Source organism: Myotis yumanensis, unplaced genomic scaffold (assembly GCF_028538775.1).
Source record: "Myotis yumanensis isolate MYYU_CA2020_CCGP unplaced genomic scaffold, mMyoYum1.0.hap1 SCAF_3, whole genome shotgun sequence".
NCBI lineage: Eukaryota > Metazoa > Chordata > Mammalia > Chiroptera > Vespertilionidae > Myotis > Myotis yumanensis.
Window position 1 is genome coordinate 109,119,155 of NW_027223754.1, and position 27,833 is coordinate 109,146,987.

At 41.8% G+C, this 27,833-nt stretch overlaps 2 protein-coding genes across 8 annotated transcripts in view; one reads left to right on the forward strand and one right to left on the reverse strand.

Annotated features, from left to right (window-relative positions):
• The window catches only part of LATS2 (large tumor suppressor kinase 2), a 118,542-nt gene extending 101,688 nt beyond the window's left edge, over positions 1–16,854 (forward strand). For all 5 annotated transcript variants that reach the window (XM_070409310.1, XM_070409312.1, XM_070409313.1 and 2 more), the window contains 3 exons: positions 691–873; positions 11,817–11,923; positions 15,501–16,854. In XM_070409310.1, coding sequence (XP_070265411.1) covers positions 691–873; positions 11,817–11,923; positions 15,501–15,995 — 785 coding nt within the window. In that variant the 3' untranslated portion in view covers positions 15,996–16,854. The remainder of the gene's footprint in view (positions 1–690; positions 874–11,816; positions 11,924–15,500) is intronic.
• Positions 16,855–20,556: 3,702 nt separating this feature from the next.
• Positions 20,557–21,492, reverse strand: LOC139005177 (N-alpha-acetyltransferase 60-like). 3 transcript variants are annotated; one of them, XM_070407520.1, is made up of 2 exons: positions 21,160–21,492; positions 20,557–20,703 (listed from the first exon to the last, which is right to left on the reverse strand). In XM_070407520.1, exons 1-2 carry the CDS (start codon positions 21,490–21,492, stop codon positions 20,557–20,559), a joined length of 480 nt encoding a protein of 159 aa, XP_070263621.1. The 3 variants fall into 3 exon arrangements, with proteins under 3 accessions (XP_070263621.1, XP_070263622.1, XP_070263620.1); XM_070407521.1 differs by having other exon boundaries at positions 20,601–20,695; positions 21,249–21,492; XM_070407519.1 differs by having other exon boundaries at positions 20,601–20,919; positions 21,131–21,492.
• Between the last annotated feature and the right edge of the window lie 6,341 nt (positions 21,493–27,833).

The following is a 27,833-nucleotide window of genomic DNA, read 5'->3' on the forward strand; positions in this document are numbered from 1 at the left end:
GTCATGGGGCCTTTGTGAGAACCATCACTCTGCCCTAAATAAGCACTAAAAAATAAGTTTTACAAACTCCAGAGGAGTATTTGTACAGCCAGCCTCAGGCGTTCCACACTATCTGAAGTATCTGCAGTATCTGTAGAATCTGTAGGTGTAGGTGTCGATATAGGTATGATAATAGTTTAACTCCAGTTCCTGTAGTTCTGCTATTTTGAAAAATCAAAAACAGCTGGCCATTATTTATGGCTTGGATTCTTAAAGTAGTTATTTTAATACTGTAGCTCAGGCTTCAGTTTTTATTTTAACTTAAAACTAATCCTAAGCCATTTAATTTATTCCCATTTTCTGGCATTTAAGTCATTTTATTATCACATTTTTAAAATCCTCTTATGCTTTTCCATGCTCATCTTAAAGCACATCCTGTCGAGACTGACCTGAGATGGGCGCAGGGTTCCCTCAGTTATCCAAGCCTCCAGTGCAGCCTGCAGCTGCTGTTTCTGCCATGTTGCTGTGTTCATTTCACATGGGATCTCGGACCCAAGACCTCAGGCCACCCTGCAGAGCAGTTGGACAGCATTTTTAGTGTGTCAGGAGCTGAATTGAATTACTCTTCAGTTTGAAGCTATGGGTTTGTTGAATAGTGAATACTTTGTTTTGTATTCTCTTCTTTTGCTTCCCTGATTCCTGGTGCAAAAGGGAGCCACATCAGACAGGACAGCATGGAGCCTGGTGACCTATGGGATGAGGTGTCTAATTGTCGTTGTGGAGACAGGCTGAAGACCCTGGAGCAGAGAGCCAGAAAGCAGCATCAGAGGTGTCTAGCGCACTCCCTGGTTGGGACCCCAAATTACATTGCCCCGGAAGTGCTCCTCCGAAAAGGTAGGTGCCTCAGGCACTCGCTTCACGCATTCCATACTCCTACTCCAGAGTTGTGGAGCCAGAGGACCTCTGAGTCCCTTCAGCCCCAGATTTCTAAGACCCTGAATATTCCCACTGTAACTGTGTACCCACGGAGGCACGTATCACTTCCTTTTGGAATTGCTCTTGCTCCTAGGGTGACAGAAGACATGCACCTTTAGGCCAATCTTTGCTCATTTCTCCTTTGGGAAGTGAGAGACTGAGTGGAGGTGTGGGCTTTCTATCTGGAACCCAAGTGAATCACTGCAGAACTGGTTTGACAGTCATATGATAGAAATAACTCTGAGGGTCATAGGGACTCTATTCAGTCTGCCTAAGCCAGACATTTCCAGGCTCTCGCTGTAACTTTAAATTTTTTTTTAATTTAATTTTTTTCAATTATAGTTTACATTCAATAATATTTTGTATTAGTTTTAGGTGTATAGCATAGTGGTTAGACAATCATATACTTTACAAAGTGGTCCCCCTGATATTTCAAGTACCCACCTGGCACTGTACATAGTTATTACAATACTATAGGCCCAGTGCACGAAATTTGTGCCGGGGCGGGGAGGGGGGGGGTTGTCCCTCACCCAGCCTACACCCTCTCCAATCAGGGACCCCTCGGGGGATGTTCAACTGCCGGTTTAGCGGGCCTAAACTGGCAGTCAGACATCCCTCTCACAATCTGGGACTGCTAGCTCCTAACCGCTCGCCTGCCTGCCTACCTGATTGCCCCTAACCGCTTCTGCCTGCCAGCCTGATCACCCCCTAACCCAGTGGTTCTCAACCTGTGGGTCGTGACCCCTTTGGCGGTCGAACAACCCTTTCACAGGGGTCACCTAAGACCATCCTGCATATCAGATATTTACATTACGATTCATAACAGTAGCAACATTACAGTTATGAAGTAGCAACGAAAATAATTTTATGGTTGGGTCACAACATGAGGAACTGTATTTAAAGGGCCAGAAGGTTGAGAACCACTGCCCTAACCGCTCCTCTGCTGGCCTGATTAACACCTAACTGCTCTCCTGCCAGCCCGATCGCCCCCAACTGCCCTCCCCTGCCGGCCTGGTTGCCCCCAACTGCCCTCCCCTGCTGGCCTGGTCGCCCCCAACTGCCCTCCCCTGCTGGCCTATTTGCCCCAACGGCTCTCCCCTGCTGGCCTGATCTCGCCCCCAACTGCTCTCCCCTGATGGCCTGATCTCGCCCCCAACTGCCCTCCCCTGCTGGCCTATTTGCCCCAATGGCTCCCCCCCTGCTTGCCTGATTTCGCCCCTAACTGCCCTCCCCTGATGGCCTGATCTCCCCCCCAACTACCCTCCCCTCACGCCCTGATCTCCCCCCCAACTGCCCTCCTCTGCTGGCCGATTTGGTTCTGATTGGTCCGTTTCTATTTCAGTCAGTGTCAAAAGCTCTGCCTTGGAGGCAGCCATTGGCTCCTCACAGTTGACCCAGATTTGGTTCTGATTGGTCAGTTCCTATGACAGTGTCAAAAGCTCCACCTCCTAGGCAGCCATTGGCTCCTCACAGTTGACCCAGATTTGGTTCTGATTGGTCAGTTTCTATGCCAGTCAGCTTCAAAAGCTCACCTCCTAGGCAGCCATTGGCTCCTCACACTTCACCCAGATTTGGTTCTCATTGGCCAGTTTCTATGCCAGTCAGCGTCTCTGGGCCTGTCAACAGGGCCTGATCAGAAAGGCGGGCCTGATCAGCAGCCCCAGTGGAGGCCTGGAGAAAAGTGGAGGCGCGGCTGCTGGGGAGAAAGAGAGAGGCAAGTGCTGATCAACAGCTGCCACAGAGGCTACAGATTAGACTCTGCTTCTCTCTTCAGGCCTCTCTCCGGGCCTGATTCGCAGCCCCCTCAGCAGTCAGTGCTGGGTCACCAGGCTGCAGCCACAGCAGTCAGTGCTGGGTCTCCACGGCAACCTAGTGCTGACTACAGGACTGACTTCGGTTGGTCGAGCCTCCGGTCGTGACAGACCCAGGGTTTTTATATATTAGAATCGTTGACTATGTTTCCTATGCTATACTTTACATCCCTGGGACTATTTTGTAACTGCTGATTTGTACTTCTCAATCCCTTCACCTTTTTGACTCAGTCCCACAGCCCTCCTCCCCTCTGGCAACCCTCAGTCTGTTCTCTGTATCTATGAGTCTGTTTCTGTTTTATTTGTTTATATTGTTTTTTAGATTCCACCTACAAGTGAAATAATAAGTTATTTGCCTTTCTCTGACTGACTTATTACACTTAGCATAATACCCTACAGGTTCACCCATGCTATTGCAAATGGTAAGATTTCATTTTTTATGGCCAAGTAATATTCCATTGTATGTATGTGCCAAAGCTTTTTGCCCAAGTGTCGAGCTGGGTTGTACCATCTCTAGCTGGTTATTGAGTATGACGGAAGACAAATATTCTTTTCCTCTAGTTCTCCCTTCTATTCCAGAAGCACCATGAAGGTCCGATTTGGGGACATGGTTGTGCATAAAACTACAAGTGCTTAGTAAAATTGGTCCTGGATGGATGATCTGTTCCATCAAATATGGCAGCTAACTGAACACCAAAGGAATCTTCCATTATTGACCTGAGTTTGTGCAATAAATTCAGGATTGGTGGTCTATCTCTTCACATGTGTTGTTTCAAGTCTTTGCAGCCACCCAGACTCGGTTCAAGTCTGTTTTCTTTCTTAGCTGTGGTAATCCAAAGCAAGTTAATTAAACACTCAGAGCCACATCTATAGCAATAACCTTGCTGCCCAGTCACACTCTAAGTAGGAGGAGGAGGGGTTTCCAAACTGTGGGGGACAACATCCTCTCCAGTATCCAGCATGTACACTCTCCAGGAACCAAGGGTAGGGTCACTCTGCAGCCCCCAGTGCCAGATGGACAGGAAGGAGAGGGATGGAGAGTACCGAGGAGTCTGAAGGAACTAAACTGGCAGTACTGCCAGCCGGTCTTAGGTTCCAGTTCATACTTAGAAAGGATTAGGTGACATAAGACTGGAATATAGATTGGACTGGGACATGAGGCCCTGGTGGGAAAATGGGAGAGAATCAGAAAAAAAAAAATGAACTGCTCTGCAACTTCCTTGGGGCTGGCTCTGACTGAGCTGCAGGATGTCCTGCTTCAGCTCTGTTTTGGGAGCACTGAGAGGAAGAGCCTGGCTGGCTAGCGCCTCACGCAGAGATCATATCTTTACTGACAGTTGTTCCCTTTGCCAAAGTGCTCCCTTTCCTCCTCCTCTTCTCCATATTCTTCAACTGTCTCCAAACCTCCCAGGAAAGCCTTGCCAGAAAGCCCTCATGACAGGACACACTTGTTCACAGGTCTTAACACTTCTTGTTTTGTGGTTACTACTAATTTTAATTTGTATCTGTTTGTAGTTTCCTTAAGAACTTAAAATTCTGGTTTGTGTCACTAGTAACAACAGTAATCTTTTTTTTTAAGTTTTTTAAATTTACTGATTTGAGACAGAGAACCATCGATTTGTTGTTCCACTTATTCTTGCATTCATTGGTTGATTCCTGAATATGCCCCAACTGGGGATCGAACCCCTAATCTTGGCACATTGGGACAATGCTCTAACCAACTGAGCAACCCAGCCAGCGCAACAGTAATCTTTTTATTTATTTATTTATTTTTAATTTATTTATTTATTTATTTATTTTTTTATTTATTATTGCTTAAAGCATTACAAAGGGTATTACATATGTGTCCTTTTTTTTCCCCACCCTTGACAATACCCCGGCTTCCCCTACCCCCCAGTGTCTTATGTCCATTGGTTATGCTCATATGCATGCATACAAGTCCTTGGGTTGATCTCTTACCCCCCTCCCTCCTGCCCCCCAACCCTCCCCAGCCTTCCCGCTGCAGTTTGACAATCTGTGTGAGGCAGCTCTGCCTCTGTATCTATTATTGTTCAAAAGTTTATAATGGGCCAAAACCGGTTTGGCTCAGTGGATAGAGCGTCGGCCTGCGGACTGAGAGGTCCCGGGTTTGATTCCGGTCAAGGGCATGTACCTGAGTTGCGGGCATATCCCCGGTGGGGGATGTGCAGGAGGCAGCTGATCGATGTTTCTCTCTCATCGATGTTTCTGACTCTCTGTCTCTCTCCCTTCCTCTCTGTGGAAAATCAATAAAATATATTTAAAAAAAAAAAGTTTATAATGGTCTCTATTATCCATGAATGAGTGAGATCATGTGGTATTTTTCCTTCATTGACTGGCTTATTTCACTTAGCATAATGCTCTCCAGCTCCATCCATGCCGTTGCAAATTGTAAGAGTTCCTTCTTTTTTACAGCAGCATAGTATTCCATCATGTAGATGTACCACAGTTTTCTAATCCATTCATCTACTGATGGGCACTTAGGCTGTTTCCAGATCTTAGCTATGGTGAATTGTGCTGCTATGAACATCTGGGTGCATATATCCTTTCTGATTGGTGTTTCTGGTTTCTTGGGATATATTCCTAGAAGTGGGATCACAGGGTCAAATGGGAGTTCCATTTCCAGTTTTTTGAGGAAACTCCATACTGTCTTCCATAGTGGCTGCACCAGTCTGCATTCCCACCAGCAGTGCACGAGTGTTCCTTTTTCTCCACATCCTCTCCAGCACTTGTCGTTTGTTGATTTGTTGAAGTTAGCCAGTCTGACAGGTGTGAGATGGTACCTCATTGTTGTTTTGATTTGCATCTCTCGGATGATTAGTGACTTTGAGCACGTTTTCATATGCCTCTTGGCTTTCTGAATGTCCTCTTTTGAAAGGTGTCTATTTAGGTCCTTTGCCCATTTTTTGATTGGATTGTTTATCTTCTTTTTGTTAAGTTGAATGAGTTCCCTATAAATTTTGGAGATTAAGCCCTTATCAGATATGACGTTGGCAAATATGTTTTCCCACGAGGTGGGTTTTCTTGTTGTTTTGTTGATGGTTTCTTTTGCTGTGCAGAAGCTTTTTATTTTGATGTAGTCCCATTTGTTCATTTTCTCTTTAGTTTCAACTGCCCTAGGAGCTGTATCAGTGAAGAAATTGCTTCGGCATATGTCTGAGATTTTGTTGCCTTTGTATTCTTCTAGAATTTTTATGGTTTCCTGTCGTACATTTAAGTCCTTTATCCATTTTGAGTTTATTTTTGTGTATGGTGTAAGTTGGTGGTCTAGTTTCATTTTCTTGCATATATCTGTCCAATTTTCCCAACACCATTTATTGAAGGGGCTATCTTGGCTCCATTGTATGTTCTTGCCTCCTTTGTCAAATATTAATTGAGCATATTGGTTCGGGTCAATTTCTGGGCTCTCTATTCTATTCCATTGATCTATATGTCTGTTCTTGTGCCAGTACCAGGCAGTTTTGAGAACAGTAGCTTTGTAATACAGCTTGATATCTGGTATTGAGATCCCACCTACTTTGTTCTTTCTCAGGATTGCTGCAGCTATTCAGGGTCTTTTTTTATTCCAGATGAATTTTCGGAGAGTTCGTTCTAGATCTGTGAAGTATGCCGCTGGTATTTTAATGGGAAGTGCGTTGAATTTATAGATTGCTTTGGGTAGTATGGACATCTTAATGATGTTGATTCTACCAATCCCTGAACACGGTATGTTCTTCCATCTGTTTATGTCTTCCTCTATCTCTTTCTTCAACGTCCTGTAGTTTTCTGAGTAGAGGTCTTTTACCTCTTTAGTTAAGCTTATTCCTAGGTAGCTTAATTTTTTTGGTGTGATGGTAAATGGGATTGTTTTTCTAATCTCTCTTTCTGCAAGTTCACTATTGGTGTATAGAAATGCCTCAGATTTCTTGGCATTAATTTTGTATCCTGCTATTTTGCCAAATTCATGTATTAAGTCTAGTAGTTTTTTGACAGAGTCTCTAGGGTTTTGTATGTATAATATCATGTCGTCTGCAAATAAGGACAGTTTTACTTCCTCTTTTCCAATTTGGATGCCTTTTACTTCTTCTTCTTGTCTAATTGCAATGGCTAATACTTCCAGGACTATGTTGAACAGGAGTGGTGAGAGTGGGCATCCTTGTCTTGTTCCTGTACTTAGGGGAAATGGTGTTAGTTTTTGTGCATTGAGTATGATGTTGGTTGTGGGCCTGTCATATATGGCTTTTATTATGCTGAGGTATGATCCTTCTACTCCCACCATGCTGAGAGTTTTTATCAAAAATGGGTGTTGGATTTTGTCAAATGCTTTTTCTGCATCAATTGATATGACCATGTGTTTTTTTTCTTTCAATTTGTTTATGTGATGTATCACGTTTATTGATTTGCGTATATTGTACCATCCTTGCATCCCTGGGATAAATCCTACTTGGTCATGGTGTATGATCTTTCTGATGTACTGCTGGATCCGATTTGCTAAGATTTTGTTGAGGATTTTGGCATCTATGTTCATGAGGGATATTGACCTGTAATTCTCTTTCATTGTGTTGTCTTTACCTGGTTTTGGTATTAGGGTGATGCTGGCTTCATAGAATGAGCTTGGAAGTGTTCCTTCCTCTTGAATTTTTTGTAGTAGTCTGAGGAGGGTAGGTTTTAGGTCTTCCTTGAATGTTTGGTAAAACTCCCCTGTGAAGCCGTCTGGTCCTGGGCTTTTGTTTGCTGGAAGCTTTTTGATGACTGCTTCAATTTCTTCCATAGTTATTGGCCTATTGAGATTTTTAGATTCTTCCTGATTGAGTTTTGGAATGTTGTATTTTTCTAGGAATTTGTCCATTTCCTCCAGGTTGTCTAGTTTGTTGGAGTAGAGCTGTCCATAGTATTTTTTAACAATCATTTGTATTTCTGTGGGGTCTGTTGTTATTTCGCCTCTATCGTTTCTGATTTTGTTTATTTGAGACCTCTCTCTTTGCTTCTTGGTGAGCCTGGCTAGAGGTTTGTCAATCTTGTTTATCCTTTCAAAGAACCAGCTCTTGGTTTAGTTGATTTTCTGTATTATCTTTTTGGTCTCTATGTCATTTATTTCTGCTCTAATCTTTATTATCTCCTTCTGCTCACTCTGGGGTTTTCTTGTTGCTCTCTTTCTAATTCTTTGAGTTGTAGAGTTAGATGATTTACTGCCATTTTTTCTTGCTTTTTGAGATAGGCCTGTAGAGCTATAAACTTCCCTCTCAGGACTGCTTTCATTGCGTCTCATAGGTTTTGGATTGTTGTGTTTTCATTGTCATTAGTTTCCAGGATGCTTTTAATTTCTTCTTTGATCTCATTGGTAACCCAATCAATATTTAATAACATGCTATTCAGCTTCCAAGTGTTTGAGTATTTTGGATTGTTTTTTTTTGTAGTTCATTTCTAATATTATGCCATCGTGATCTGAGAAGATGCTTGGTATGATTTCAATCTTCTTGAATTTGGGGAGACTTTGTTTGTGACCCAATATGTGGTCTATTTTTGAATGTGTCTTATGAGCCCTTGAGTAGAATGTATATTCCGTGGCTTTGGGGTGAAGTGTTCTGAAGATGTCAATTAAGTCCATCTGATCAAGTGAGTCATTTAGGGTTGCTGTTTCTTTGCTGATTGTTTGTCTAGAGGATTTATCCAGAGATGTCAGTGGTGTATTAAAATCCCCTACTATGATTGTATTGTTGTCAATCTCTCCTTTGATATCTTCCAGGAGTTTTTTTATGTATTTGGATGCTCCTGCATTGGGTGCATAAATGTTTGCCAGGGTTATATCTTCTTGTTGTATTGATCCCTTTAGTATTATGAAGTGGCCTTCCTTATCTCTGGTTATGGCCTTCACTTTGAGATGTATTTTGTCCGATATAAGTATTGCTACCCCAGCTTTCTTTTCCTTTCCATTTCCCTGAAAAATATTTTTCCATCCCTTCACTTTCAGTCTGTGTGAGTCCCTTCTAATGAGGTGGGTCTCTTGTAGACAGCAGATGTATGGGTCATGTTTTTTTTATCCATTCAGCCACTCAATGTCTTTTGGTTGGAGCATTTAGTCCGTTTACGTTTAAAGTTATTATTGAAAGGTACTTGTTTGTAGCCATTTCTTTTTTTGTGTGTGGCTGTTTTCTTTCTGAGCTTTTTATTTCTTCTTTTTACACCAGTCCCTTTAGCATTTCTTGCATTGCTGGCCTGGTGGTGATAAACTCCCTTAGACTTTTTTTGTCTGTGAAGCTTCTTATTTCCCCTTCAAATTTGAATGATAGCCTTGCTGGATAGAGTATTCTTGGATTCAGTCCTTTGCTTTGCATCACTTTGTAAATTTCCATCCATTCTTTTCTGGCCTGATGTGTTTCTGTTGAGAAATCATTTGATAGTCTAATGGGAGATCCCTTGTATGTAACTTTCTGTCTCTCTCTTGCAGCCTTTAAGATTCTCTCTTTGTCCTGAACACTTGCCATGGTAATTATGATGTGTCTTGGTGTGGGTCTTTTCGGGTTCACCTTGTTTGGGACTCTCTGTGCTTGTGTGACTTTTTTCTTCCCCACCTCAGGGAAGTTTTCTGATATTATTTCTTCGAATAGGTTTTCTAATCCTTGTTCCTCTTTCTGTTGTTCTGGCACCCCTGTTATTCGTATGTTGTTTTGTTTCATGTTGTCCCAAAGCTCCCTTAGGCTCTCCTCCTGTCTTTTAATTTTTTTCTCCAATTGCAGTACAGTTTGGGTGTGTTTTGCTTCCTTGTCTTCTAATTCACTTATTCGGTCCCCCGCTTCTCCTAGTCTACTGTTGATGCTTTCTATGGTGTTTTTTATTGCAGCTATATCGCTCTTCATTTCTTGTTGGGTCTTACATAAGTTATTGATTTTTTCATCTGTTTCTTCTTGCTTCTTGCATAAGTAGTTGATTTTTTCATCTGTTTCTTCTTGCTTCTTGCATAAGCTGTTGATTTTTTCATCTGTTTCTTCTTGCTTCTTGAATAAGTTGTTGACTTTTTTCTCCGTCCGGTGTATGCACTCTAGGACCCTTATTCTGAATTCTTTTTCTGTCATGTTGCATGCCTCTGTATCACTTAGCTGCTTTTCTGGCGAGTTCTCCTTTTCTTTCCTTTGGGGGTTTCTTTGCCTACCCATGTTTGATCTCGCTGACATATGTAGATGTTGAGATGTTCAGTGGCTGCTCCCTGGGTGGCAGGGGCTCCTTGGGTTGTGGTTGCTGCTTGGACGGTTGCGGTAGCAGCTGCTTCCCAGTTGGCAGCAGCTCCTCTGGTGGGTGCTGTTCACAGCTGTGGTGGCTCTTCTGGCTGGTGGGGGGAGGCTTCACGTACAGCTGCTGTTCCTCAGACAGAGGGTGTGGTGATCAGGAGGCTGCGGTGATCAGGGGGCTGCTGTTGCTTGGATCTGCTGTGTTCATTTAAAGGCACAAAATACAACACAACAAGGCACAACGTACCAGGCACTGAACACAAGTATATTCACGATATTAATAACCCCAAATAAAGGTGACCACCCAAATTAAGAGAATTAGGGGATAAGGAAGAAAGAAGAGTAGAAGATAAAAGAGAGAACAGAAAAGAAAAATAAGAAAAAAACAAACAAAAAAGCAGTGCAAAAATAGAATTGGGAAAAAAGAGGGGGGAAAAAAAGAGCGAAAAGAGAGAATGAAGTAGAAGCGGGGAAGAGACTATTTGTATGAGGAGCAAACTCCAATAGAACTGCCACTAATCTCAACAAATTCCAGCAACAGATTCCTGGAGATGAATGCAAACTACAAACCACCAATAATATCAAGAGGGGCAAGGGAAAACAGAAGCACAAAAATAACCGGGGCCGGGGGGGGGGAGGGAACCAGCAGAAAAAAAATAAAAAGAAAAAGAAAAACAACCTCACAACCAGTCCTAAAAAAGAAAAAGAAAAAACACAAAACAAAACAAACAAACAAATAAAAAAAAACCCAATATATTCAACAATCAAGAAAACAATAGAAAGATAAGAGAAAAAAATGTTTGGTAAGTGAAGAAGGATAAAGAATAGGTGTATAAGGATTTAGAGCAGTGGATTGGAAATAGGATATGTAAGTAGGGTGGAATTAGACAGGGGGTAAAAAGACGGAATTGGGAAAATCTAAAGCAGGAATAGGGTAAGAGAAACAGGATGCCAAAAGGGGAAAAGTGAGGAAGAGGGTTTTAGCAAAGAGGTGAAATTGAGATAGGGAAAATTAATGCTAAAGGAACGATGAAAATAGAATGGAGAACACTAATCCCAAAAGAAAATAAAGAGAAAATAAAATGGCACTTTAAAAAATGGTAAAATGGTAGCAGTAATAATACTGGTTAAAAATAAAAATGTAGTAATTGAAAGGGTAAAATCAGGTGATGAAAAAAGAAGAAAAAGAAAAAAAATTAGTTTCTTAGTAAAAAGGCGAAAAAAGAAAAAGAAAAAATTTGCAGTAGTGATCGTCTTTCGGTTCTTCTACTCTTCAGCCTGGTTCGCCTTAGTCCTGCCAGGTATTTAGGAGAGTGTTGAATTTCCCTGCGTTACACTGTTCCTCCGTGTTGTAAATCACAGTCCTGATTTTAAAGCAGGCCGTATTTGTGATCCAGTCTGCCTTAATTTGTATTCACTTAAGAGTCAGTTTGTGGCTCAGCCTCTGGGTGGCAGTGTTTTTGGGTTGGCCTCTGAGGCTATACAGCTTCTCTATCCTTTTTTCTTAAATTAAGTTATTTTCTTATTCTAAAAGCATCCTGTGTTTACCACACACCAGTGACTGAAAATAAGAAAAAGGACAAGTGACCATCCTCCTCCCCACATGAAGACTGTTACACCCCAGCACATGCTCTTTCCAGCCTTTATTCTGAGCCACACATGCAAGGAGACTCGTTTTGTGTAGGGTGGTTTTCTTTTATGTAATGTGTGCTGCTCGAACATGTTTCCCCACATGGCAGTAAAGTAATACCTAAGGATTTGTACAGTTCCTCTCCGAGAAGAGCACATGCCCATACTGGAATTGAAAGTGGCCTTGTCTTTCTTTCAGGGTACACTCAGCTCTGTGACTGGTGGAGCGTTGGAGTGATTCTCTTTGAGATGCTGGTGGGGCAGCCACCCTTTCTGGCCCCAACTCCCACGGAAACCCAGCTGAAGGTAAAGAAGGAAAATGCATCTGCTTGCTGCAAACACACATGGTTTTCGGACCTTTTATTCTGATTGGTGTAGGAATCTCAGTTGTACATAATGGGAGTTTTTAAAGTATTGTTTATCTATTTTGAAAATTTTTATTTTAATAAGTAAAGCCCCAGAGTTAGACTTGAGTTTTTTTGTTGTGGTGGTTTTATCCTCTCCTGAGGATGTTTTTTGATTTTAGAGAAAGAGGAAGGGGGAGAGAGAGAAACATCAATGTGAGAGAGAAACATAGATCCATTGCCTCTCGTACTTGCCCGATCTGGGATTGAACATGCAACATAAGTATGTGCTCTGACCAGGAATTGAACCCACAACATTTTGGTGTACAGGATGATGACGCTAAGCAACTGAGCCACCCGACCAGGGCTAGACCTGAGTTGTGAAATACAGTGTATATGTGTATGAAATTTTACTTGAACCACTTGGTCACCTGCCATCTTAGTATTTCCAGGTGAGAACAAAGAGAAGCGGTAAGGCGTGGTCAGATCTAGTTTCCACTCCCACTTTGTCCACTGTGCAACAACAGAAGACTTTATAAACTATCTCTTGCCAAACCGGTTTGGCTCAGTGGATGGAGCGTCGGCCTGCGGACTCAAGGGTCCCGGGTTCGATTCCGGTCAAGGGCATGTACCTTGGTTGCGGGCACATCCCCACTGGGGGGCGTGCAGGGGGCAGCTGATTGATGTTTCTCTCTCATGGATGTTTCTGGCTCTCTATCCCTCTCCCTTCTTCTCTGTGGAAAATCAATAAAATATATTTTAAAAAAATAAATAAATAAATAAATAAACTATCTCTTAAATAAATCAGTTTATTTATTTGAGTGCTATATCATTACTTTTTGCAAATTATCAGCTATGAGGTTAGGCTAGGTGTGCATATTTCTAATGTTCACTTATTTAATGTAACTAAATAATTAGTTTTAGAATGATGGCCATTTATTCTCTGACATAAATTATTTGATTACTTAACAATGATTGAATTGGGAATCTGATGAAATCTTTGTAATTTCTCAGACAGTGCAGTTACCCATTAACACAAGTTTACTAACAATTCTAGGAAGAATTCATGCCCTGAAGTTCATGGTAGACCCTAATTTAATAGTCTCTTAGTTAGAAGAACCCTAAATTAAGGCTTGGTTTCACACCAGTAACAATAAAATTGGAAGTCAACATTATCTGTATCATCACTGAATAGCTAAACCACTCACTAATTTGCCTGCATAATCATAACCCAGTTTCTATTGTGATAAAATGTACCATTTTAAGCTGTTTTTAAGTGTGCAATTCAGTGGCAGTAAGTACATTCACAATGTTGTGCAACTGTCACCACTGTCTAATTTCAGACATTTTCATCTTCCCAAACAGAAACTGTACCAGCGGCTCTCAGCCTGTGGGTCATGATCCCTTTGCGGGTCGAACGACCCTTTCACAGGGGTCGCCTAAGACCATCAGAAAACACATATATAATTACATATTGTTTTTGTGATTAATCACTGTGCTTTAATTATGTTCAATTTGTAACAATAAAATTGGGGGTCACCACAACATGAGGAACTGTATTAAAGGGTCGCGGCATTAGGAAGGTTGAGAACCACTGAACTGTACCCATTAAACAATAATTCCCTATTCCCCCTCGCCCAACCCCTGTAACCTCTCTTCTACTTTCTGTCTCTATGAAAATGACTGCTCTGGGTTCCTCAAATACTGTGTGGAATCACACAGTATTTGTCCTTTTCTGAATGGTTTATTTCCCTGAACATAATCCATTCAAATGTCATCCATGTTGTCTCATTTGGAAGAATTTCTTTCCTTTTTAAGGCGGAATAATATTTCATTGTACATATAGACCACATTTTGTTTATACATCATCCAGCAGTGGACACTTATTTGGTTATTATGAATAATGATGCTATGAACATGAGTGTGTAAATAAGAATTTGTTTAAGTCCTGCTTTCAATTTTTTTGACTATATATCCAGAAGTGGAATTGCTGGGTCATATGGTAGTTCTGTTTAATTTTTTCACAGGTTTCCATAGTGGCTGCACCATTTTACATTCCCACCAACAGTGCATGTGGGTTCCATTTTCTCCACATGAACACTCCCCCCCACCGCCTTTTTTCTTTAATAGTAGCCATCCTAATGGTGGCTGCACTTTCATCCTAGTGAAGTGATATCTCATTGTGGTTTTGATTTGTATTTCCCTAATGATTAGTGATATTGAAGCTCTTTCCATGTGCTTACTGGACATTTGTATGTCTTCTTTGGAGAAATGTCTGTTCAAGTGCTTTGCCCTTTTTTAATCAGGTTATTTGTTTTGTTGCTGAGTTGTAGAAATTCTTTTTATATTTTGGGTATTAACACCTTATAAGATACATGTTTTGCAAATATAGCCTTCCATTCTGTGGGTTGCCTCTTCATTATGTCATCAGTGTCCTTGATGAACAAAAGTTTTAAATTTTTATGAAATCCAATTAATATATTTTTCTTTTGTTGCCTGTGTTTTGGTGTCATATCCAAGAAATCATTGCCAAATCCAATGTCATGACGATTTCCCCCTATGTTTTCTTCTAGGAGTTTTATAATTTTAGCTCTATTAAAACCACTCAGGGTTCGACCAACCCTCCCGCCCACACAGCCACCTGCCTATATACCTCACCTGATGGTCAGTCACCCATGCAGTAGACAATTATGTTTGCCTTGTTTTATCCTGATTTGAAGTATGAACAATAAAGTCTTTTAGCTTTTCTCCTCACTATAGACACATCTCTGTGACAAATGTATTTACCGAGCATTTAGATGGCTGGTATGCGTGGTTGAGCATCAGGAATAGGAGACCAAGGCCATAGGGTAGGTCAGTTTTCTTCTCCGTGAGGTTGCTTTTTTTATTTTTTAAACATTTTTATTGATTTCAGAGAGGAAGGGAGAGGGAGAGAGAGATAGAAACATCAATGATGAGAGAGAATCATTAATCAGTGGCCTCCTGCATGCCCCATACTGAGGATTGAGCCCACAACCTGGGCATGTGCCCTGACAGGGAATCGAACTGCAACCTCCTGGTTCATAGGTCGACGCTCAACCACTGAGTTCCACCTGCTGGGCGGTGTTGCTTTTTAAATTACAAAAACCCAGCAGACCATCTCTTGGCTACAATTAGTATTGAGTGAGAACCATGATGGTTCAACAGAAGTCTGTTGCCATAGCTAAAGAAATGACTCAGAAAGGGTCAGTCTCTTCATTTTTGTGGCAGGCACAAAATTCTTTTGTTAACCAGTCTTTCTGATAGAAGAAAATCATTCTCTCTTGGTCTGTATTTGACTTCAGCATCTCAGGCCTCAGGCTGTGTGCCCCAACCTAGAACACTGACCTTCAATAGCTGATCAGATCCACAACTGCACTTTCTGAGTCTATCCTGACTTTTCTTCCATCATGAAACTAAAATTATTTAAAAACCACATCATCACATATTGTCCTAGAACTGCCCATACAGGCTTTGAAATGTTGGAAGAAACTAAAACTTTGGTTCTATTGTCTCTTGAGGTGATAAACTGGGAGAACACGCTCCACATTCCAGCCCAGGTCAAGCTGAGCCCCGAGGCCCGGGACCTCATCATTAAATTGTGTTGTGCTGCTGACCACCGGCTGGGGAGGAACGGGGCTGACGACCTGAAGGCCCACCCATTCTTCGTCACCATTGATTTCTCTAGTGACCTTCGGAAGCAGCCAGCCCCCTACATTCCCAAGATCAGCCACCCCATGGACACCTCAAATTTTGACCCCATAGATGAAGAAAGCCCTTGGAACGATGCTAGTGAAGACAGCACCAAGGCCTGGGACACGCTCACCTTCCCAAATAACAAGCACCCTGAGCATGCATTTTATGAATTTACCTTTCGAAGGTTCTTTGATGACAATGGCTACCCCTTCAGGTGCCCAAAGCCTTCAGGAGCAGAGGCGTTACAGGCTGAGAACTCCAATTTGGAAAATTCCAATCTGGTGGATCAGACTGAAGGTTGCCAACCAGTGTACGTGTAGACAGACTTGGCACTGACACCCAGGTGCCCATGGCTGGTTCCTTAAAAGACCTGATGGAAAGTTCAGGGCAGCTTTGTTTTCAGTTAACCCATTGATTACTTCACTTGAAATTCTGGTCTTCACTAAGAAACCCAAAACAAAAATGCTTTTTAAAAAGGACTCAAGTATAGCATATCTTCATTTCTAGATTCTGGTTGATAAGGGGGATGGTTGTCAATATGGCTTTGAATTGGCTTTTGAGGACCTTCACTGCATTGAAACAATTTTTTAAAAATTTAGTACAGTTTAAAAGAGCACTTATTTTGTTTATAGTCATTTTTATTACTAAGTTATAAGGATTAACTCTGACAAATTATGCTGCTGTCATTTTATACATTTGTATTTTATCACAGCACTTACATTTAGGAAAAGAAATAACTGAAGAACATGTGATAAGAAATCTCTGTGCAATAACTTAAAGAAAGATAACACTGTTTTGATGTTACTGATACCATTTTATTCACACAATGGTTTTGGTTTTATATTTTTTCCTGCATTTCAAAATTGTGATATGTTAAAAGCTGCTTTATTTTATTATAATTTTTTTCTTTTTGCATATTCTAGTGTCATAGACAGTGTGAGCAAGGTGATTCCATGGGTGTGATTTCTGATGTCTGATGTGTAGAGAATGTTGCATGAGTTGGGTCTTCTATTATAAATGACCATGTCTTGCCATTCACAGCAGGTTCTGTGAAGATGTTTTTATAAAGTATCTATAAATGAGACATTGTAGACAGTGTGCGATGACATGTGTGGGTGACTTCACTGTGATTGTATCCCTTACTATTTTGTTAAAGAAATGCAGGTGTGTAACTGAGAAGTGACTTTCTGTGTGTCTTGGTTATGGCTGGATTCTTTGGAGGCTAAACTTAAGAATTTGTCATATACTAAACTTGTGATTAATTTAGCTATGCCAAAAAGTTTGACATTAATCATGGAACTCTGTCTGTTTCACCAGTCAGTCCACTCTCTTGTTCTTGGTGTAGCTGATGTATGGAATCCAACAGCTGCCACCCTACTACCACCAGATGGGCCCCATCAAGAGGTCTGCCTGACGCCATTTCATCCCGCTGTCTGAGACGGCTTTAATCTTACCATGGTGAAATTTAGTAATCTCGGCATTCTTTCACTTTTTTTTTATTGTGCTTTGAAGTGTCAATCTTAACTTCATTTTAAAAATACATTTTCCTCATCTTTGTAAAACAGCAAGGATTATTTAAAGTAACATTGGGATAAAAAAATTAAGCCATACAATGTTCTTAGATGTGTAGATGCATATATATATAACTACATAGATAAACGTACAAAATATTTCTTATTTCAAATTAGTATGATTTTTATTTAAAGTGATATATATTTGAGTAAAAAGTTCAGTTATTTTTTGCTTTTTAAGAATCTGTTGCATCATATTTTCATTATACTCCACATATTTTTTCCTTGATGTTTTTAGCACAATATACTCATATTTAGTATATATCTAGGCAACAACACTTACAAGTTTATCAATGTCTAAAAAAAAAGGTTCCTGTGTACCGGTTTACATTTTGAATGAGTGGCAACCCAACATCTGCTGTGCTTATACCGTAACTGTCAGTATTTCCATGACTTTACAGTAATACCGTGTTGTTATTTACAGCATTCTGACACACTTTTATGTGGTAGGTTCTTTCTCAGGAACTCAATTTATTATTTATTGATATATCATTGCCTTTGAAAAGCTTCTACTGGCACAATTTATTATTAAAATTTTGAATATAAACCCCTTGGTGTGTGTCATGTGTTATTGGAATTTGTAAGTTCTTGCATTTATCAATATGTCATATGAGGCTGTTAAAATTAGTTTTTTGTATATCATTAGAGAAATGAAACTATATACACACACAGCACAAGAAAATATGTGTATACTTTTTTGCCTCTTTTACACAAATGGGAGAATTATGCATATTTTCCTGCATCTGTTTTCTTGGCAATTTAAACCAGCACATAAAGAAATTCTTCACCTTTTATTATTACTGTGTAATAGGCCACCGTGAGAGTCTATTATAATAAGACCAGTCTTATATCAATGAACATTTCACTTGTTCTGGTCTTTTACTATTATAAACCGTGCTGGAATAAATAACCCCTTACAGCCATCATTTTGTGCACATGCAAGTAAATATGTAGGATAGACTCCTAGCGGTGGAATTACTAAGTCAGAAGCTAAGTGTCTGTGTGATTTTTATTGCAAAGTAGTGCTAAGCATTAGTGGGAGGAACCTCCAGATTTTCTCCTACACTCCCTGCCAAGTGGCTTAGAATGTCCTTTACCTGTCTGTGTGGACCATTTCTCAGGGTCAAGTTTGCAGTGAGCAACTTTAGGGCTGAGGTAACGTGTCCTTCGAGGACCAAAAAACAAGCTTTCTAACTGCTTGCTATAAAAGAGGTAGCTCCCTGAGCCTCAGCAGAATCCATCTGGGCCTCCTATGCTTCCCTGGGTTCTTGAGGCCAGGAAGAGCTTGTGCAAGCATGCTGGTGCTCATGCAGCTTCATGTGCTGTGAATAACAAAGTCCTTTGTCTCTGACCCAGCTACTTCTTGTCTTAGTCCAGGATCCATGAAAGAGTAAATAGCTCACTTATTAGCTTGTAAGTAGGATAAAATCGAATCTTAGATCTGGTATTGTCTAAAAATCTTACAACAGGTATTGTTCAATATGCATTCCCAATAGAAATATACAGATAGTTCACTTAGAGCCTTGCCAGCCACACCATGTACTAACCTTTATGATCTTTGTCCATTGACTAGATTTAAAGAAACAACACACACACACACAAAAAAACTTGGTGTATTTTTTACTTGACATTCTTCTTGTCTTGAAAGAAGTTGATATCCATTTGAATATCCTTAAAAATTATGATCCTAATTTTATGCATTGAGTGGTGATGTCTAACACCTTCCTCAGAGATCCCAAACAATTTCCATTCTCTTCTCACTCTTCATCTCTTCCTGCTCAGCTAACATGAATCATTTAATGAGGCTAGTGGCCAGACAACAGATTACAGAGAACAGACTTCTTCAGTGTTTAGACAGATTCCACAGGAGATGAATACTCTAGCGTTCATGAATACTCTGCTCAGAGGGTTGCCAGGGCAGTCAGGCCTGATTTCACCACGTTTATGGTCATTGTTGGATGTGATTGTAGTTTCCTTCTCCACACTTGCATGCTATGTGTTCCTTGATAAGTCAGTGCAAATCACAAAGAGAGAAACAGCCAGCATGGCAGGCTTCCCCAGAACCTCCTGTGATTGGAACCACTATTTAGTTAGAAAATTTTTTAATGGAGTTTACTTCTTCCAGATTTGACTTACAAACCAAGTTTAAAGCCCCAGTACTTAACTAATATTTTATCTCCACTGGCAGAATTCAGCATAATCAAGATCATTGCCATTATGTGCATATTTATAAGCAATATCATTAAGCATTGTGTCCTTTTCCATCTGTAAAAAATCATTTCCTTAGCAAGAGAATTTTCCATTTCTCAAAGTGGGAATGCCAGAAGCAAGAAATGTCCACATTCATGCTTCCTAGCACTGACACAGCCTCTTCTGTCTATTCCCAGAGGCAAGTGATTGCCCCAGCCTCAAAGGCCAGGTCCTACTTGATCAAACACCACACTCAATTCTTCTTGTCTGCATCTGGTCAGGCCTCAGAACTGCATCTCACGGACTCGGGGGTTGGAGGGGAGGGCCCTTGGGACCCTCATCAGCACCTGTCCTCAGCCAGGCTCCCTGCGGCAATTCAACTGAATGGCACATCCAGCATGTGATGGGTAGTTCCTCACTCTCTGAGACAGCAGGACTGCCAACAGAGGAGTGGGGAACCTTCCCATTATCTGACCACCATGCCAGGGAGCCAAGCCCCAGAGCTCTGCTTGGGTGAAAAGCCTCCCACCACTCGCCAGCCCCTCCTGGGGAAGTAGGGGCTGCTCCCGCCCCCCAGGCTTCTGAGGGCTGGTTCTTCCCTTTATTTCACCCCTTAATTGTTCTGAGGCTCCTGTGTCTTTAGGGCCAAGTCTATCCATAACACTTGAGTTCCTCCCTCCCAGGAGTTAATTCCGGCTTTGGAGGAAGGAGTTGGAAGGAACGGGCATTCCGGGGGAAGAGGCCAGTGAGGACATGCAGGAAAGGAAGCCCTCTCCTGCCCCCATACTCCCAGGGCAGCAGAAGCAACTGACCACAATGAACACTGTGGCCAGCCTATGAGGCTGGTGCATGCACATGGGGGCCAGACCAGGGCAAGGGCAGAGATTTCCAGAGCAGGAAGGAGGGCTGGAAGAGCCTGTTGGAGCCCGGGCATACCCGCCCCACGACGCTCTGCTCCCGAGCCCATGTAGCACTGGGCCTACAGATGGGGCAGGTGATGGGCCAGCTCCTCTGCAGAACACAGTTGAGGTCAAATGGCCAGGAAGGTGAGATCCAGAGGGCGCCAAGGGGTGGGACCTGTTGGAGGCTGCCCGGCTGGCATCACATGGTCTGGCTGTATTCAATGCCGCCTTTGGTGGAGATACTCGACCATGGCAGGAAGCTTCAGAGCAGGCTGTGGGCCTGGTGGTAAATCCTGTGTGGCATGGAGCAGGGGCTCAAGTTTGCTAGAGCAGAACCCAGGTGCTGGATGTAGTCCAAAATGGTCCAAGAAGGGTGGCCACCATTGATGTAGAAGATATAAGTGAAGCCATCTTTGAGGACCCCATGGATGGAATAGTAATAGGGGAGATAGTGGTGCTGCTTGAAGTCTCTGTTTTCGTGGAAGTTTATTGCTGTGTTGTTGGTGGTGAGGACATGCAGGTAGATGGCTTTGAAGTGGTCCTGGGCAGTGGTGGATATGTGATCCTTTAAACCAGTGGTTCTCAACCTTCCTAATGTCGCAACCCTTTAATACAGTTCCTCATGTTGTGGTGACCCCAATATCATTGTTACAAATTGAACATAATTAAAGCATAGTGATTAATCGCAAAAACAATATGTAATTATATATGTGTTTTCCGATGGTCTTGGGCGACCCCTGTGAAAGGTTCTTTCGACCGCAAAGGGGTCGCGACCCACGGGTTGAGAACCACTGCTTTAAACTCTCAAGTAAAAGAGAACCTATGCCGTGCTTTCTGAATTCCTTCGCTACTCCCAGACTTAGAATGTATGCAACTTGTGTGTCAAAAGAGAAGTTGGAGGCTAGAATATCTCCATCCTCCTTGTGTATCTTGGTCCTACTTTTTATTTCAGCTATCATTCCTACAATGGTAACCGTGTAGGCTGCAGCAAGGGAAAAGAACTTCTTGTTGGAGGTGATGTCATGATACCATGAGACTGGGCACTCGATGGGGAACCAGTCGCCACACAGATGCTTCATAGTGTCTGTGTCATCATGGCAGAGGAGGCGCAGGCTGACCTCGCTGAGGGCGCTGGATGGCACCACCTCTGTCATTCACACCTCCAGCGGGAGCCTGCGCGCTGGAGCCTGCGGCAGCGGACGGCGCCTGGGGCTCAGCACATTCTGGGGTCGCAGGGAGCCATAAGTGGGGTGGGGTTCAGCAGGGAGCCGGAAGTGGGGCCACGCCGAGCCCGCAACCAGTTATGTAACCGGCAGGGGCCGCAGCCGCAGCCGCAGCCGGGACTGAGGCGGCGGCCCAGGGCACTTCCCGATAGTGTTATATTTTAGTTTTAACCATCAAACATACTTTAGAAAACTCAAGAAGAGAAAGAAAGCCTATTGTATTTACTAATAGTTTTGCTTACTGAGTTCTTCCTGATGTATGAAGGACTTTTTTTTCTTTTATATTTTCCTTCTTTGGAAAACTTCCTTTAGCCATTCTTTTAGGATAGGCCAACTAGCAACAAACTCTTAGTTTTCCTTCATTTAAAAGTGTCTTCATTTCTTTCTGTATCCTAAAAGATATTTTGGGGTATAATCCAGTTTGGGGTATAGGATTCTGGGTTGACACTTCTCTCAGTAGTTGAGAAATACTGTACCGCTTCCTTCTAGCCTGGATGGTCTCTGAGGAGAATCTGTTGTCATTTTAATTATCTCCCCTGTAGATAAGATAATTGTTTTTCTCTGGCTGCTTTGAAGGTGTTTTCTTTGATTATCTTTTAGAAGTTTAATTAGAACATGTCTTGGCTTGGATTTCTCTGGGTTTACCCTGTTTGTAGTTCACTCTTCTGCTGTGAAAGCCTCAAGTCTCATGCATTCTCTTTCACTTCCCCCAACTCCTACACCAGTGTGATCAAATATATCCATATTTTTTGCTATCTCTAAACATGAATTGGCATTAATTGATACCTCTGTCCCTTTGTTTTTAAATTCCTGAAGCAGGACCATGTAAGAGAATGAGTCCTGGGCATGGACTCAGTGGCCGTGAGTCTTACCCCAGCTTTGTATAACTTTGTATAACTTCTTTCAGACGTATTAGTTATATGAGTCAAAGAGAGTCTGAATCAGTTTTTTAAGAAATATATTTGTATTGATTTCAGAGAGGAAGGTGTTGTATCGTAAAGCAGCAAATGAGATACAAGACGCCTTAATAAGCCAATTAATTAGGAGTCGTTTATTGTGGCGGCCCAGAAGGAGGTGTCTCTTCCAAATCTCTGAGCACCACATACAGGAAGTCTCCCGTATTTATACTTTTCAAGCCTCTTTGTTTGCAGAGATTTTTTTAAAAAATAAGTCTTTATTGTTTAGATTATTACAGTTGTTCCTCTTTTTCCCCCCCATAGCTCCCCTCCACCCATTTCCCACCCCACCCCATGCCCTTACCACCCCCCTCACTGTCCTCATCCATAGGTGTAAGATTTTTGTCCAGTCTCTTCCCACACCCCCCACACCCCTTCCCCCTAAGAATTGTCAGTCCACTCCCTTTCTATGCCCCTGATTCTATTATATTCACCAGTTTATTCTGTTCATCAGATTATTTATTCACTTGATTTTTAGATTCACTTGTTGATAGACACGTATTTGTTGTCACTTTGTTGTTCATAATTTTTTATCTTTACCTTTTTCTTCTTATTCCTCTTCTTAAAGAATACCCTTCAGCATTTCATATAATACTGGTTTGGCGGTGATAAACTCCTTTAGCTTTTTCTTATCTGTGAAGCTCTTTATCTGACCTTCAATTCTAAATGATAGCTTTGCTGGGTAGAGTAATCTTGGTTGTAGGTTCTTGCTATTCATCACTTTGAATATTTCTTGCCACTTCCTTCTGGCCTGCATAGCTTCTGTTGAGAAATCAGCTGACAGTTGTATGGGTACTTCCTTGTAGGTAACTAACTGTTTTTATCTTGCTGCTTTTAATATTCTCCCTTTGTCCTTTGCCCTTGGCATTTTAATTATGATGTGTCTTGGTGTGGTCCTCTTTGGATTCCTTTTGTTTGGGGTTCTCTGTGCTTCCTGGACTTGTAAGTCTATTTCTTTCACCAGGTAGGGGAAGTTTTCTGTCATTATTTCTTCAAATAGGTTTTCAATATCTTGCTCTCTCTCTCTCTTCTGGCACCCCCATAATTCGGATGTTGGTACACTTGAAATTGTCCCAGAGGCTCCTTACACTACCTTCATATTTTAGGATTCTTTTTTCATTTTGCTTTTCCGGTTGGTGTTTTTTGCTTCTTCGTATTTCTAATCTTTGACTTGATTCTTGGGATCCTCTAGCCTGCTGTTGGATCTCTGTATATTATTCTTTATTTCAGTCGGTGTATGCTTAATTTCGAATTGGTCCTTTTTCATATCCTTGAGGGTCTCACTAAATTTCTCAGAGGTTTCTAGAAGATTCTTGAGTAACCTTATAACCATGGTTTTGAATTCTATATCCAGTAGTTTGCTTTCCTCCATTTCTTTCATTTGTGACCTGTTTCTTTGTCTCCACATTTTGGCTGCTTCCCTGTGTTAACCCTTTGCGGTCGTTTGTCTACTCTCAGCCACCAAAGCTTTTTTACCGTTCCGGTCGTATGTCTGCTCTCAGCCACCACAGCAAGGAACCGTAGGAATCTTAACTCTATTCATTCATGTATCAGTTCATAATTTCTCTGAAAGCTCTTAAGTGTCTAAGCGACCTTGTCACGAACCAAAACACTGCCCCGACAAATCGGAGATATCGAAACTCAATATAAACAAACGCGGTCGTTCCACACTCGCCATGCAAAACACCGTGGCGAGTCAGTCGCCTTTTGAGAGTGAAGAAATCGACAAGCTTCGGAGATACTTTGCAGAATTTCAAATAAAGCTTCACAAATTACGTTTAACTGTAATTAGTCATTCTCCCTTGTTAAGATATTTCAAAATAATACTCCAAAATGGCAAAAAGAAAGTTACCGAAAGAAGTGTACTGCGAATCTGAAAGTAACGATGAAGAGTTTTATTTTGGCACCTTGAATACTGACTCTGACGTAGAAAGTGATAACGTTTGTAGTGATTCTACTAGTAGTGACGTAGTTCCAAAAAAGAATTAATAAATCTTGTTTATCCTTCATAATCTTGCATGTTATGTATCACTGCTCTTTCAATGGAAATTAATTCCGACCAGTACGACACCTATGTCCAAATTTAATACGACTGCAAAGGGTTAATAGAGTGGCTTTTGTGCTAGGTGTGCTATAGGGCCCAGTGGCTCAGCCTCCCTATCACCTGAGGTGAACACTCTTGGTGCACCCCTTTGTGGGCTGTGTGCACAGTCTTGTTGTAGTTAAGCCTTGATTGCTGTTGGTATCACTGGGAGGAATTGACCTCCAGACCAATTGGCTGTGAGGACCAGCTGTGTCTACAATGGGAGAACTGCTGTGCTGGAAACATCCTTATATAGGGCAGGACTCGCTTCAGTGGGGCTTTGGTGCTCACTGAGTCTGCCCCCTGAGTGTGTCTCTTATGGACGTGAAGAGTTGTAATCTGGTATGGTCTCACTTTTACCACTGGGTACACTGGCTCTTGGATCTCCAAAGAGGTGCAAAGTCAGCCACTGCCTGAGGCCACCCAGCAGGATCTACAGAGAGATCTGCAGATTCCTCCTCTTTGTTTGGGGTTTGGAGGTGCCCACATGAGGCGCAGCTGTGAAGCAATGCAGGCTGCTGACGAGCCTTAGGCCTTCTTTTGGAAGCTCTGGGGTTCTTTGACCCAGCTGCAGTTTGTTAGGTTGCAAAAGGCCAGGCCATTCATATGCAAAAGCTTCTGCACACAGATTGGGTGGGGTTGTAAATTGGGTGGGGCGTGGCCTCAGGGAATCACGGGGCGGTGCAAACAGCAATGGTTGCCCGTTTGCCCTGCCCTGGATAGGTCCCTGAGTCTCTGTGTCCCGCAGCCCCATGCAGGAACAATGAACGCTGCAAGCACCTCTGAGAGAAAGCTGCCCTCATGTTCCAGCCCAATGCCAGACAGTCCAGTTTCTCCCCATATGAGTCTGGGTCCCCAGAGTCTTGCCCGGAACTGGAGTTCAGAGCAGTCGGGAGTTTGTTTCTCCCTCCCGACTGAAAAAGACCACACCGTACCCGGTTGCCAGCCCGTACCTACGCTCTTCCACACCTCTGCACCTCCTACGAGTCTAGATGTGCTTTTCTCTTTCCTCTAGTTGTCAAACTTCCACTCAACCAGTCTTCCCATGGTTCTGGATGATAGCCGTTTTGTCTTTTAGTTATAGTTTTGAAGTGGTTGTGCGAGGCAGCAATTTCAGGTGTTTACCTATACCGCCATCTTGGTTCCTGTTTGCAGATATTACAAAGGGCTCTGTGTATGTTATTGTTATAGACAGTTGTAACCTTGAATACATAATGAGTTTGTACTTGGCATAAGAATATGGGAATTGTTATCCGTATTAGTCTATTTTATTCTATTACATTAGATGGCTAGCTTGCAAGGTCAGACAGTTAAGTTTATCTTTTTCTATTATTTGAAGTAAAAACAAAGTCATTTTACAGAATAACAGACTGTCTTAAAGTGACAGAGTTTATAATGACAGAGTTAACAGGACTAAGGACTATCTTTCAATAGCAGAGAGTTTCAAACAGCAGTTTTTTATACAAGATGGAGGTTACTATGCTTCAAAGGGAGAGGGAGAGAAAGAAACATCAATGATGAGAGGGAATCATTGATCAGCTGCCTCCTGCACACTCCATACTGGGGATCAAGCCCACAACCCAGGGCATGTGCCCAGACCAGGAATTGAATCCTGACCTCCTGGTTCTTAAGCCAACACTCAACCACTGAGCCATGCCAGCAGAGCTGAATCAGCAAGTTTTTAAATTCTTCCGAATCAGTGGCTTCTAAGAGGATGTGTCTCAGAGGTTCCTTGCCCTCTGCTTCTATCAGACTAGCTGTGCTTTTATTCTGCATAAGATTTTGGGAAGAAGTATTCTGGTAACAAAAAAGAAAAGCTTTAAGACTACAAGTTTATTAATTAATTAATTTGTTTTTTTAAAATTTATTTTTCTATTACAGTTGGCGTACATTAATATGTTAGTTTTAGATATACAGCATTTAGACATGTATATACCTTATAAAGTTATCACCCCAATAAGATAAGACCATTGGTTTAAATCCTTGATAATTTCTTTTTTGTTTAAGTCTATTATTTATTTATTTTTTAATGTATTTTTATTGATTTTTACAGAGAGGAAAGGAGAGGGATAGAGTTAGAAACATCCATCAGCTGCCTCCTGCACGACCCTTACTGGGGATCGAGCCCGCAACCAAGATACATACCCGTGGCCAGAATGGAACCTGGACCCTTCAGTCTGCAGGCCAACACTATATCCATTGAGCCAAACCGGTTAGGACTAAATCTAATTTTTAATTTTATAAACATGACAAATGTAAATAGTTATATTACTATAAAACAGAGTCCTCGTCTACCTCTTGCCATTTCCTGCTCCCCAAACACAACCACTTTCACGTTTTCTAAGTGATTTATCTGGGATTTTCATTATATTACTAATAGCATTTAATTATATTTCTTTACTTATTTTACCTTTTCTATCCAATGTATTTTTTGGTAATTCTCTTATATTCCCCCCCAACTCCAGCCTCTGTTTCCCCATATAGTTCTATCAACCCGGCTGGTGTCGCTCAGTGATTGAGCATTGACCTCATGAACCAAGAGGTCTCCAGTTTGATTCCTGCTCAGGGCACATGGCGGGTTTCAGGCTCCATCCCAGCAGGGGGCATGCAGGAGACAGCCAATCTGATGTTTCCATCTCTCCCTCTCCCTTCTCTTTCTAAAAAAAATCAATGAAAGCATATTTTTTAAAATTTAGTTAAATCAGTTGTCAATATAAACATTATTAAAGGCTATGCTTATAGTCTTTGAGACAAATAGTATATTGTGATTGTTTCTTATACAAACTTTTTTTTACTCCCGGACTTAATAATTACCTAGTTTTTTCATTTGCTTTGTTTTCTTTGAAACTGCAAGTTCCTCCCTCCACCCACTTACCCTTCTTCCTTCCCTCTTTCCTTCCTCTCCATACCAGCCTATTTTCTAAGAGCACACTAATGCTTTGTCCATCTCTTCCTGTAGTCTGGACTGGCTGTTCTCCAAGTCTGACAAGCTGTCATTTTGGAAATTCCTTTTGTCACTTGCCTGTGTGGGATCCTATTTTTGCCAAGTGTCTGACAATATCCTTTTTCTACTTGATCAAAAAGATGGGTAGACATAAAATTCTAGCATGAAAAGTCATGCAACGCTTTGAAGGCATGAGTCCTTTGTTTCTCTGCTTCTGATGTGACTGACATTCTGATTCTCAGTTCTGTATAATTGTCCTGTCGTCCTCTCTCTAGAAGTATTTAGGATC

Coding starts and splice junctions, on each gene's coding strand:
- LOC139005177 (XM_070407519.1), bottom strand. CDS start 21,492: ATGACAGAGGTGGTGCCATCCAGCGCCCTCAGCGAGGTCAGCCTGCGC. Junction 20,920..21,130: donor TTACTTGAGAGTTTAAAGCA/GTGGTTCTCAAC, acceptor AGGAAGGTTGAG/AACCACTGGTTTAAAGGATC.